This window comes from Poromitra crassiceps, assembly GCF_964638095.1.
Source record: "Poromitra crassiceps genome assembly, chromosome: 23".
NCBI lineage: Eukaryota > Metazoa > Chordata > Actinopteri > Beryciformes > Melamphaidae > Poromitra > Poromitra crassiceps.
The window spans coordinates 10,315,527-10,329,939 of record NC_139639.1 but is presented as its reverse complement, the minus strand read 5'-3'; the positions used below and the strand labels follow the sequence as shown (position 1 = coordinate 10,329,939).

Genomic DNA, 14,413 nt, shown 5'->3' with positions numbered 1-14,413 from the left:
GTGCTTGTATCAAAGGAAATCCTTAGAAAGTGAACCAGAGCAATTTTACAGATGATTTACTACATGTAGGCCCAGGCGGATCTGATCTGGGCACATTTTGGGCATCATGGTGCCATTTGAGTTTTCTATGGTAGAAGACTGAAATACCTTTTTTTTCTCCTATTTACATATCACTATAGGTACTCAGTTAATATGCGTTATGGTTTGGATAACCCTCAAGCCTTATATCTGTATTTTTACTCTGTGAAATGCATCAAAAGGGCTTCTTCAATTTGCCTGCAAAGCCTGGGGCGATACGCAGAGGGATATCTCGGGACCCCATTGGCCTATTTCGATGATTGACACCTCTATGGAAGCGTCAGAGCCAATAGAATCGACGTGAACTGGAATAATTTACGTCAGGCAGTTTTTTCAGGAAATGCTGTCGACTGAACCCAAAGCTCGTCTATTCTGTGAAGATGACCACTCCATGTAAAATCCTCCATATGGCTTTGTAAACACGATGACTGTAAAAAAACAACGCTTTAAGATGATGAAGAGGCATTAGGAGTAGCAATTAGTAGCGTTTTTATGAAGTCAAACACAACTTTTGATTGGAAAACGGCAAAGGTAAGACATAACTTGTAGTTTTATCTGTAAAACGTTAAACACTTTTTTGCTGTTCTTTGACAGCCTACTGAGTGAGTTTTCATCTCTCAGAGACGAGCTATACCTCTTTGGAAAGAGGAGACTCCGAGCTTTCGAAAGCCGCCTCGTTTGGAGAGAAAATATTCACTCACAAAAACAAATCACCACATAAACGCAGGCATGCACTGTTTTCTTGTTTTTGCTACATGGTGATATTGTTGCTTGGGGTTGGAATTATTTTTCGTTTGAATACAAATGCTTGTCAGAGTTTTGTAGCCACGTTTCTTCCCGACATTTTGGTGTGCTGTACGTCTCCCTGCCTGCTTCCTAAGCTGCTATAGAGAGTCATTTGTGAGAGATGACAAGGGCTCAGCCCGCCGGCGGGCCCGCTAGGGGGGAAGAGGTTAAGTCATACTACGAAGGTAGATCGCCACTCGTTAAGTGGATCCAGGTTTTTCTAATCAAGCTGAGAGCTCGTGCACATGAAAATGCCCGTGCACAGGAGCTCGTGCCCGCAAAAGAGGCATGGTTTTTAACAACTGCCAATCACAATGCAATATGGACTGCTCCAACTTCTACAGCGCCTGACACGCCTATTTCCTCATTCATTCAAGGCGCAAATCGTGAAGCTTTACTACTGTATGTCAGAATAAAAATCTGCGTTGGATATTATTAGTCTGTTCCCGAATGACTGTCTAAAGTTACCACTTTTATTCACATCAGTAATTTCTTTGAAGAGCAGTTTCTGCGTCCACGTAGGCTATCTACAGCAGCTCAATTCACCCTCTCAATAAACTCAATATAACCTGCATGTCTATTTCCGAAGCCTAACCCTATGAATAATAATGATCTCATGATGTGTTTGGTCACAGTGATGGAATAATTCCTATAGGTTATCAATAAAAAAATTATAATAAAATTTAAAAAGGCTGCTGAACTGAATCAACACGGTACGTGCGGGCATAGATTTCATTTATTAAAAATAGCCTATTTTGTGGTCACATATATAGGCTATTGTCAGCAGAGTTGCATATCTCCATATTTCATACAATGACTATGCTGGAAATATAAAGTTCAATCACATCATACAGGCCAAAAGCAACACAGTTGCAGCTGCAAAATGCAGGAGTAGCCTAGATATGAATCATCTGTGTGCAGGCGATCCCATATTAAATTGCTTAGATGTAGTAGGCTATTCTGACATGTATGACCATGTCCAACCCAACGTCAGTCTCAGCTTCGTTGTGCACACGGCACCGTGCGCTTTGGAGACGTTTATGTAACCTTTTTATGTCGGTTTAGTGATATTTCTCCACTCACTATTCAGCTGCAATCGATCAGCGGGGTCAAACAACGTATCTAGGCTACTTGAGAGCACAAAAATGAATATATAAAAACATATTGCAAAGTGAAGTAGGGCTTAATTAAAATGTAGCCTGCAACAAGTGCAAGGCTTCAGTCCTCGATTAATTCAACAGGAGCCTTTTTTTTCTTTTTCATTTGAATGCAATGTATTTTTCATATGGGGACCATATGAATGGTGACTCGCTGTTTCCAGAGAGCTGATTGGTAAGCAGGTGGGTCTTTCATGGGTTTTGATCTTATCCTCTGAACTTAACCTGCTACAAAGCAGGTTAGCCGTAGAGCATAAGTTGCTATGGTGATCTATCTCGGTAAGAAGTTAACTAGCGTCGTGGTACGTGGTACGAACCTAGGGTTAAACCTGAAGTTACCTCGCTAAGCCACTAATCTTGCTTCGTGGTACACCCCACTGGTCTCAGCTGTACTGCCTCATATCATCATATTATTTATCGGTATCGGTCCAATGAGCAACACAACATTGTTAAAGACCCTGGAAACCAAAATACACAAAAAACCTAACTATGTAATTTAGGGTCTTATGTGCACAATTGTAAGCCTCAAAAAGTATGAGACATTATAAGTAATAATAATAAGAGGTTTGTATAGCTGTAATATGTTCATCCATCCATAAATCATCTCCAGACCTCCTGGGAGGTTGAGAACCACTGACCTCTATGACAATAATATGTGCAATAAAGCAGCATCAGTACAACAGTGTCTTTTCCACAGTTTTTCAGTCTTCAATGTGGCTTCCCAAAGTTTTCAACAGCTGAAAATGACCCAGTACATTTCATGACAGCGTGTGGATGAGCTGACGTTCACCTGTAAAATGGTCTCAAAGTTGAAGGTGAGTCCGTTCCACAGGGTGAACTCCCCACTGGAGGCGCCCGTCACCAGACGACGCCCCTCAGGGGTCCACTGGAGAGAGGGATGGGGGGGGGGGGGGGGGCAAACAGGGAGAGAGGAGGAGGAGGAGGAGGGTGGGGGAGGGTTAGGAATGAGTGGATGATGGGGGAGAAATGAGAGAGGAAACAGAGAAAGTCTATTAATACACACATAATAACACACATGGTTATATATACATGTATATATATATATGTATATATACATGTATGTATATATATATATATATATATATATATATATATATATATATATATATATATATATATATATATATGTATATATATATGTATACAATATAACACATCCTGATAACATGAGGTCACATTCTGTTTGCTTTAGTCAGTCGAGAGAAGAACGTAGGTCTAAAGGTCCAGTCTAAACGTGTGGAGGAACTTACCCGTATGAATCTAAAGGTGTGGAGGAACTTACCCGTATGAATCTAAACGTGTGGAGGAACTTACCCGTATGAATCTAAAGGTGTGGAGGAACTTACCCGTATGACAAAGACAGGACACTTGACTTTGTTGGTGGAGGTTCGCACAAACTTGGTGGTGACGGCGTTCATGGGATTACTAAACATGCCGATAGGTGGAACGAGCTGCAGAGACAGAGAGACATGAGTTTCAAATCAGAGAGGCATGAGCTTCAAATCAGAGAGACATGAGCTTCAAATCAGCCAGTGTGTTGCCACTTAGTTCTTTCATTGGCAAAACACCACTAACAGTTAGCTGCCATAAGGCCTGGGGGACTGATGTTACCAACCACAGCCAAACGTTTAGTAGTGTTTTGGCTGGTGGCAGGTCATAATCTTCCTTCCTTTTGTCAATGTTATACCGAGGGGTCCTACACATTTTCAATTAAAAATGCCATACTTCCGTTTTTCTACATCTTGATTCAGATTTGTTTTGGATGGGTTAGGTTAGGGGTAGCACTGTACTCACGTCGTTGTAACATGCTGCGTCGGGCTGGATGGCGCGGAAATCTCGATGGTCTCGCTGCCACAACCGATTCTGCAGAGGAAAGAGCACGCGACAGGAAAGAGTTAAAACATCAGTGCATCCATTCAATCGATCAACACAAGTACGGTACTTATCAGTTGGGTTTGGGTTCGGAAGCATTTCACAGATTGTTTTATTTTGAAGTTAAACGCATACTTCCTGTCTTATTCTGTCCTCCTCTGTCTGGCTTGACTCGCTCTGCTGCTGTGAAGCAACTACACAAATGAACCCATTCAGACAAAGCTGGCTCCTTGAAAAAGATATTTACTGAACACGTCGATGGAATTTGGTCGTGAGAGACAGTGTTGATGTTGGTTTTTGTCAATTTGATGGTACAACTGCCATAAAACACCACAAAGAAGAAGGTCGCCATCAAAGGTGCTCGAGCACGTGTCTGCTTTGTTCAGCTCAGCAGTCATGGTCAACACAGCCATACCTGAGGCCTTTTGACTGAGGGCCTGGTATGAGCCCTAAACAGCCAGACAGAGATGAGGGCAGCGGGCAGCAGAGCAAGGGTCAACTGGAAAACACTGAGCGACATTAAGGATGTCATCATAACCACTGATGATGTCATGCCATGCCCCACAATCGTCAAGTGATGTCATACCCACTGATGATGTGGATGACGTGCCATGAGTTGACACAGCACATCATCCCGAGTCTCAACCCTAGAAATCAGGCGCGCGTAGCTAGTATTGAATAATTGTGGGCCAGGCCTACCTCCCAGGCCTACCTCCAGGTGTCTGATGACTGAGGGGTTGTAGTCATAGCTAGTACTGAATCATTGTGGCCCAGGCCTACCTCCAGGTGTCTGATGACAGACGGGTTGTAGTCGATCGTCTTGCGGTTGACGGCCTTCCTCATGCGCTTGCCGTCGAAGGTGAGCTGCTGCATGGCCTGCTGCTGGGCGAAGTCGGGCCGCTTGTAGAACACCTGGCGCGGGGCCTGGTGCTGGAACCGAGGCATGTGGAAGAACCGCGGGGGAGAACCCATGTCTGTCGCCATGGTGACCGCCTAAACCTGCAGCTGGGAGAGGAGACGAGAGTTGGTAGCGTTAGTGTCGAGTCCCGCAGGAATGAGTCCGGAAGACCTGGATGTTAGCACTTCTGGTTACCACGTGTAAAAAGTCAATAGGACTTTTGTATGGGGGTTTTGGTTAAATGCCTGAAATAAGGTATGTGGTTAACAAAAGCTTATGAAACTGCAAACTTCATGTTTAGCAGGATAATCTTCACAAATGAGGACCACTTTATGATTTTTGAAGTGTTTTCTGAAAATGGCGATTTAGAAAAATCACTGCTGCCTCTTATGAAAGGTGATGTAAACAATGGAGACTGAAACATTGAATCAAAACCACATGTAAGATAGTATCGATCCCTGTAGCAAATGAATTTCGTATCGGTTTAAATTGTTCAGTATTGACAATTATCGGTAACACGGTATCATATTGTACATTTTGAATACAGTCAAACAGTCGACCACCAAATCTATTCCTTCTAGAAAATTTCCTGTCAAGATATTTTGTGTAAAATGAATCATGTTGCAAGTCATTTTTTACTCTACGAAGCAGTCTACACAAAATCTGCAGTTTTGTGCCTCCTGAGAAATCAAACGTCATGCTTTAACCACACCTGACAGCACAAAGTCACTATATTTTGCTGAAAATCTTTGCAAAACTGCAATTACATTTTAATACCAAAGTGAGGCTTATGTACTACTACCAGTACCACCTCATGAGCTACACAGCCACAGAGCTACAAACTAGGGCTGTGAATCTTCACTGGCCTCACGATTTGATTACGATTCATTCTGTCAACGATTCGATTCCACGATGCATCTCGATACAGCTCAAAGTATTGCAGCTCCAAGTATCAAATCCTCAATTTTCTGTATTATTACTGCACATGGCTACTTTGTTTATCAATTAATACAAGCAGTCAGATAAATAAATATCAAGCCCCTTTTTTACTTAATAGAAAGTGCTTTAAAATCTGAATGTCAATAGAAATTTAAACAAACGATTCAACGATTCATCTGTCAACGATTTGATTCACAAGTCCGCATCGCGATGCATCGATTACACAATTAATTTTGACAGCCCTACTACAAACAAGACACGACCGGAGGCAGAAACGCACCACTTTCAATGACTACATCTACATTATACATGTAGGGAGGAAGGAACGGGCAGAAGGTACCAACTTAAAAAGACAAATGTCAAATGTTATGTAGGGCTGCACAGTGCACAATAATTAATGTACCAGCATGTTTTACATTTAGCTTATCTGCAATACTCAAACTTGTCCTATTCATAGCTTTCAAGGGGCGTTACGTGCTGCCGGGAACGCCCACCTGGCGGTCAAAAAAAACTTGTTCATTCCGCTGCCAGCCGAGTCGACTAGTTTCTCACGCTGTGTTTGTTCAGCCGTTTGTACACACGTCTTTGCGGCCAACATTTCATCAAAGGTAAGCTCAAGTAACGTTACAATAATGATTAAAATACCCCGTTAACGTTACTTGAGCTTACATTTGATGAAATGTTGGCCGCAAAAACGTGTGTACTTTGATGGTAGAAAAAAGCCATTTGCCCTCCCCAGCGACTGAACCACGTCTAATCGCACAAATCCACAACCTCCTCCTGTCTGAGTTTTCTTTCTCCGACGGGATTCTGTAAAAGCACAAGCCAGGCGTGTCTCCTCGTCGGTTAGTGCAACCGATAGCACAACAGGTATCCGGCATTTTGGCTGAACAAACACAGCGTGAGAAACTAGTCGACACGGCTGGCAAGTTTTTTTTTGACCGCCAGGTGGGCGTTCCCGGCAGCACGTAACGCCCCTTGAAAGCTATGAATACAGTTTCAGCGCTTCAATACTCATTCCAAAACGTTCCTGATTTACACATTGTCATGCATTATGATATACTGACTCTAGTCATCGTCATCTCCCAAATGACTCTATGATGTCACTCTATAGGTAAAACCACATGATGTCACTCTATAGGTAAAACCACATGATGTCACTCTATAGGTAAAACCACATGATGTCACTCTATAGGTAAAACCACATGATGTCACGCTATAGGTAAAACCACATGATGTCACTCTATAGGTAAAACCACATGATGTCACGCTATAGGTAAAACCACATGATGTCACTCTATAGGTAAAACCGCATGATGTCACTCTATAGGTAAAACCGCATGATGTCACTCTATAGGTAAAACCGCATGATGTCACTCTATAGGTAAAACCACATGTTCAGAGTGACAATGATCAGAAGAATATGAGATGAGACGGTAATTGCATTCTACAATGCGGGCTGAAAGTTTGCAGTCGTCTGTGAACAAAGAGTACAGCAATATTTCTCCATACTTTTCCAAAAAGATGTGAGTAATTTCCAAACTTATCAGGACAACTACATAATATATCCCATCTATTTGCAGGCCTCTGTAGGAACCCTGGACACACGTGCAATAGAATATTTGTGTTGCTCAAAACATCAAGACACAAAACAGTCATCACAGTTCCTCACAAAATAACCAGGATGATGATTTTGGACAGACAGGCAGTGTAACATGTCTGGTAACAGCGATGTGTCACAGCAAAGACCTGATCAGCTGATCACTTCACAGCAATATTGACCCATATAATCAATATGTGATAGAAACGGGAATGTGTTGCTTAGCAGGGAGTCATTTTCAGGATCAACCAGATGTGTGACCAAGGTAACTTTGCTCAAGCCAAAATAAATCAATGGGATAGATAGCTCTGCTCTGTAATGTAATGTAAAGCTCTGCTCTGTCCATATTTTACAAGTCTCTCAAGTCAATTCCACTGCAGTGAAGGGGTCAGTCAATATCGATATAGTGTGTAGGCTATATTTAGCACACTTTCAGCACTGTACTGCACTGTGTTATACTGCAGATCAGCTGATTCTATGGTTGAGGAGAAGATGTAAATTAGATGCCAAGAGGGGCTGATCTGCGGTGTTATGCAGTGCCTGGTACAATGAGAAAATGTTCTAAATATAGCATACACTAAAACGGATATTGATTTGTTGAGGTAGGCCTTCTTGTAGGTGGCTCTGCTGACCCCCTCGGCCTCCACAGCAGTATGTTCTTTGCTTCAGTGCCGGGACTCTCTGGGGGCAGCACCGACCACCATCTACTGCAGGTAATACACTGACTATGCATAAGTAGTAGGGGTGTCACGATACACTCAGTTCACGATACGATACGTATCACGATACTGGGTTCACGATAACGATACGATACGATACGATTTTAACAATATTTTTTTAAACTTGAATAATAACAATATATGACTGGAAAAGTAGTATTTTATTTGAAATGCACAGATACAAAACATGCTGTTGTGGGAAATTGTTATTACAATAACAACTAGAAAAAACATGAGATTGGAGATAAGGCTTATCTTGAAATAGAATGAGTTACACCGTCACTTAGATTTACTTTGAACTAAAATGTTTATCAGTAGTATAAATTCTCATTATGCATCTTCAGTTTTTCTTCAAACTCAAACAACAAGACTTTTCTTAGTCTATTTTTTATGCATCTCCAGTTTTTCCTGTCAAGTAAACAGTTTTGCCAGAAACTCAATTGAATGGTTTCTCTCCTGTATAACTTCTCATGTGTCTCTTCAGAAACTTGTTCAACTGAACTACTTTCCACACATTGAACTTCAACAAACAAAGACGTTTCTTAGTCTATTTTTGAAAAAAAAAAAAAAAAAAAAAAAAAGTTTTGGATTTTTTTTTTTTTTTTGGCGATATGAGATTTCATCTCAACGATACATATCGTGACGTTTTACTATCGCGAAATTTCGTGGGACGATATATTGTGACACCCCTAATAAGTAGCCTAGCTCACATAACCCCACTACAAACTATCTGAACTCTGTTTAAAACAAAACTAAATATCTAGGACTTTTCAAAGCAACATGGTCTTAATAGGATCAAAACTTAGTAATTCAATCATTACAAATTCAGAAAACTGAATTTTAATTCAGTCGTCTGCTGGAACAAATCTCATCACTTTCAATGCATGTCAAAACACAAGATATCAAGTCAGGACTTCAGAAACCCTTTCAAGTCATCAAAGTACAAGTCAGAGTGAAGTCCCAAGTCACCAGAACCCAAGTCATGTCTCAAGTCTTCTCTTCATGCATCAAGTCAAGTCTCAAGTCTTCTCTTCATGCATCAAGTCAAGTCACAAGTCTTCTCTTCATGCATCAAGTCAAGTCTCAAGTCTTCTCTTCATGCATCAAGTCAAGTCACAAGTCTTCTCTTCATGCATCAAGTCAAGTCTCAAGTCTTCTCTTCATGCATCAAGTCAAGTCACAAGTCTTCTCTTCATGCATCAAGTCAAGTCTTAAGTCTTCTCTGCATGCATCAAGTCAAGTCACAAGTCTTCTCTTCATGCATCAAGTCAAGTCTCAAGTCTTCTCTTCATGCATCAAGTCAAGTCACAAGTCTTCTCTTCATGCATCAAGTCAAGTCTCAAGTCTTCTCTTCATGCATCAAGTCAAGTCACAAGTCTTATCTTCATGCATCAAGTCTCAAGTCTTCTCTTCATGCATCAAGTCAAGTCACAAGTCTTCTCTTCATGCATCAAGTCAAGTCTCAAGTCTTCTCTTCATGCATCAAGTCAAGTCTCAAGCAAGTCAAACTGTCACTTGAGTCCCCACCTGTCCCGTGTTCAGTGTGATAGCAGCTGACGCAGACTGTTCAGAGAGACCGTGTGGGGAAACCAGGTAGGGCAATTAGCCAAGAACGCATCAAAACCCCCATTAGGAACTTTGAACAAAGTCTGCATCAAAAAAACACAATGGGACATTCAACCATCAAACTAAAGGTTCTTAAAGTGGCTGCAGAACCACATAGGCCCAGTAACACATCGGACCGAGTTCAGAAGATGTACTGTAGCACAACAAGCAGACACAAAGCAAACTAAATCCAGCCCAGAAACAGGATTTACTCATTTTTTTTCTTAGAAAATAGGGTTGCGACGATAATTTCTAGCTTCGATACAGATAGCAGGAAAATATTGATACTCGAGTCGACACCACAGTGGGCAAATGACAACACATCAAGAGAAGAGACATAAAATAAAGGCAGACAGATCATCTAGGCCTGATAAAACTCATTCAAAACTTTGACTTTACACAGCAGATTACCCCTGCTCTAGTCAACAGCCTATCAGAACACAGCAGATTACCCCTGCTCTAGTCAACAGCAGCCTATCAGAACACAGCAGATTACCGCTGCTCTAGTCAACAGCCTATCAGAACACTTTGAGCTTGTTGAAGCAGCAGATACACACAAATGATAGAGGGAAAATCAGTAGGATGCATGATTTTTCATGAAGAGAAAGCACTGCTGGTATCAATACTGTTGCAATATATTGTATCCATTTAAAAAAAAATTGGATTGATACTTATCGATACATTTGACAACCTTATTAAAAAAGGAGGCAATTATTATTCGTAGTATTACCCATTGATACCTGATGCAAAGCAGAATTTTTTTCGGGTGGCCATATTTTCAAGGGGGAAATATTTTCGGTGGCCATATTTTCAAGGGGGAAATATTTTCAGTGGCCATTTTTTCAAAGCGGAAATATTTTCGTGGCCATTTTTTCAAAGCGGAATTTTTTTAGGGTGGCTATTTTTTCAACCCGGAAATTTTTTAGGGTCACGCGGTTCGCGGTCTTAAAGGGATACACATGCAAATGCTGCATCAGGTATCAATGGGTTAATACAACAATAAGAACGTCGAGCAGGATGAAGATTATATTTGAGATTAGAAGTCGATTAGATTGATTCAATAAACAAAAAAATAATTTCATAAGATTCAGTTATTCTGCAATGCTTGGTTTTGATGAGTTTGTGTCTGCCTTCTGTAAAGTGACACTGAAATTCCCATTAAAAAAATCCCTTTAACTTTTACACATGAGAACTAGGGATGGGCATTTCTAGCAAAAACAAACACTATTCAAAATTCGCTGTGCCAAAGTCGACTTTTCATCGAAATTTGCCCACCCCTAAAAAAGAAAAAAATAGTCAAATTGTTCATGGTCTCCCTTGATTCTAGTATAGTTAAATCGCTTGGTTTGAGCAAGTAAAACAATTTTTATAAGCATTTTACGCCAGGTCTATGGAAAAATTAATGGTGGTTGAAATCCCATGGACAGGGAGAGGGGGTGACTTTGGCTGCTGCAGTGTTTGGTTGGAATAAAAGCCTGCAGGCTGTGGGTGCCTTAAAAACTCTCCCAGAGTGATACATCACCACGGACAAAGCTATCATGTTGCTCTACAGATACTGAGTATGAGAATAAAATTAGTCCAAAAAAGGCTATGTGGGGGGGAATGATGCGCAGGTGCCATCTTTGGAAATGACTCAAAAGACCAGACGCTATGCTACACACGACAACTTCTGGATTTAAAGTGATGTAATAAGTTAAAAGGGTGGGAGTTAGGACTTTCACAAAGCAGGTTGTGACAATTTTCCGCCTATTTACAATGATTGGTAAAAGTATTATTTGTTCCATCGGCAGAAGATCCTGACTGGATTTCAGTGCTACAAACTAAAAGGTTTCAGAGATTCACTTCAAAACAATTCAGCAGCTGGACTAGTTTTTAGATCTAGTCAGAATCTGCTGTGTCGGTGTTCAGACTGTTCCTCCAGACAATGGCAGTGAATGGAGAGAGAAAAACCCAGTTCTCCTGGAGCAACAGATCAGATCACACAATCAATCCCTGAGCTGGAGTTTGATCATGGAGGAAGAGACATGAGCCAAGACTCTAGCAGAGCTACGCACCGCTTTAAACTGCATCAATCACAATATTACAGTGTAATAATCACAATATGACACAGTGTCATAATCACAATATGACACAGTGTCATAATCACAATATGACACAGTGTCATAAGGATGCTTGTTTCTTTATATTTCCCTCTGGGACTCACAAACAAACATACAGCTACATGTTCACATTTCAGCAGAGGGGTCAGGTTTCATTACTTTTGACTGCATCTAAACTTTACAGCAGTTCATCTGGGGTCAGTCAGCAGTGCACCACGCATTTTCATTTATAAAACAATTGTGCTCCTAATACTTTGATACAAACAAAATTGGACACCAAGCGAATGTTATGCCGCCTTCACATCTGATCAGAGGAAGCAGAAGAAGAGGGTGACATTTTGCAGCTGGAAATTAAAAGCATTCACAAATGTACCTTGTTGGGACACCCCTATACAAATAAAAACTTCCTTATTTATCATTTTAAAATCACCCATCAACAAACTGCACTGCATCAGTATTGCTTGCTTTTCATAGGCAGCATTGAGTTTGCCACCAGTGTGAATGTTGACACTCTTCCACAATATGAAAATTATTTATTTGTTTAATGGCTGCTGGCCAGGTCTCTCTTGTAAAAGAGATTTTAAATCTCAATGAGACTTAACCTGATTGTGTAAGGTTAAATGAAAAAGTGGGAGATAGAGCTGACAAAAAAAAAAACATACCGGTTTCCTGCATCTGTGGTTCTGAATGTGAGGTCCAGGGACCACCGGGGGTCGTTGGGGGGGTTCCAGGGGTCCTCAGCAAACTGATGAATTGTTACATTTATTTTACCATTATTTAATTTACAACAAGTGAACACAATTAAAGGCTGTAGCTTGTAGAATGACTATATTGACTGCAGTTTCACTGTTATCTCTCTACATCCAATACATAAATTGTGGTTTTCTGGAGGGAAATCATAAAAACATCAATAAATTATCAAAATATTCTCAGATTTGGGTCCGAGAGACAACCCCCGCCCCATCAAATGGGGGGTCTGTGGATTGAATTAAGGGTATTTGATGTTAAAAAGGTTGAGAATCAACAATCTGACAAGACATGAATGAAGCATTAAATCTGTACCATTCACTTAACTTCAAGAACTTAATTTATCTGTTTACAAAAAAAAATAGAAAATAGAAAATCCTTAGTGTCTGTGGTGATAGCAGATCACCAGAAAGCTGATGGTGGAGGTTCCATGCCTCTGCTCTGAACACTCCTGCTATAATAAAACATTAACTCCCACAGCACCGCCGTGTGCTGTTGAGCTACCTTAACATTTTTCATATCAAGGACCCCTATTTTAATCCACACACAGCCCCCCACCAATTTGATGACATGTTGTCTCTTTGACCCAAATCTAACGTTACTATTATTGTTGTGATATGATTTTGTCCAGAATTGCATGACTGTACTGTAGGTTGATAACAGAGAAACTATGGTGAGAAAGTCATTCTTCTTCTACATTCTCTACCTGCTACCTTCTTGTAAATAAAATAATACTGAACTGAAGTTTAACAATTCATCGGTTTGCTGGGGACAACCTGGTGGTCCCCGGGCCTCACGTTGAGAACCTCTGATCAACATGACGACGAGGAGAGAGAATTCTGGTTAGACTTGACTGAAATCTGTTAAAACATCCAAATAACCAATCCAAGCATCAGAAGGCATTTTTACACCACACAGTGTCATCAACAAGTGTAAAGTACAGTAGGCTACACAGAGCAAAGTCCAGGAGAAAGACTTGACATATACACAAACTGTACGTGAGGCTTTACCATCCCGCAACATTACAGTCACAATCACAGGCACAGTTCATTCTAACGTGGATATGACTCTCAGGCTTAAAGTGACATGTTGAAAGGGAGAGGGCATGGGGGAAGCGGTGCTAACAGTAATGCTAACACCGCGCTAACTAACGTTAGCCTTATTGAAACCGGTATTAGGAAATATTAGCTATCTACCTGCAGCAGTGTCGGCAAACACACGAGGTTTTGCCCTTCTTTCCCTGCCCTGTTTGCTAAACATGCGGCTAAGATAACTCGTTGTAAGCTGAAAGAGCCTGGTGTACATGTGCGCTAACGTTAGCCACAAGCTAACACAATAACGTATGTTTTCACCTCAGAGAGCAGGGTCTGTTGAAACATGTTAGCCTATCTTCCCCGGGATGCTAACGCTACTGCTAAAGCGCTTAGCTTGTGTGGCTAACGTTGCTAACCTAGCAAGTTTCCTATGCTTGTAAACACTTTATTTGTCAGTCAGCTAACAGGTAAGGCTGTTGACAGACTCGGCTGTAATCTGTTCTAGGTCATATAACGTTAAATAGTCGGTAGGTGTGTTTGTCAGTTTGTTTTGTTCCGACTGGACAACAGAGTTAAATGGCGGCCCGGTGGAAGTCTGCACAACAACAACGCGCTGCTAGAAACTCACCGACAATATCCAATGCAGAGTTAGCTACCTAGCTCTAAGCGACTTAGAGTCTTCTTCAAATATAGATCTTTTGAAGAACCATGTACGTCCTAATGTTTATTGAGTTAAAAAATAGATATCGGGTTTGTCACTTTAGCCACCAGCGGCCTCCATCTTAACGCTTCCTCCTCGCTTCTCCTCGCCCCGAAGATGCATGCCGGGAGTTTTGCGAGGGGCGGGAGACGCGACGT

At 41.2% G+C, this 14,413-nt stretch overlaps 1 protein-coding gene across 1 annotated transcript in view; it reads right to left on the bottom strand.

Annotated features, from left to right (window-relative positions):
• Positions 1–14,349, bottom strand: part of wdr33 (WD repeat domain 33) — a 46,453-nt gene extending 32,104 nt beyond the window's left edge. Inside the window, exons 1-5 of the mRNA XM_083659530.1 lie at positions 14,184–14,349; positions 4,695–4,919; positions 3,837–3,905; positions 3,389–3,493; positions 2,812–2,907 (exon numbers count right to left, since the gene is read on the bottom strand). Coding sequence (XP_083515656.1) covers positions 2,812–2,907; positions 3,389–3,493; positions 3,837–3,905; positions 4,695–4,898 — 474 coding nt within the window. The 5' untranslated portion in view covers positions 4,899–4,919; positions 14,184–14,349. The remainder of the gene's footprint in view (positions 1–2,811; positions 2,908–3,388; positions 3,494–3,836; positions 3,906–4,694; positions 4,920–14,183) is intronic.
• Positions 14,350–14,413: the final 64 nt, after the last annotated feature.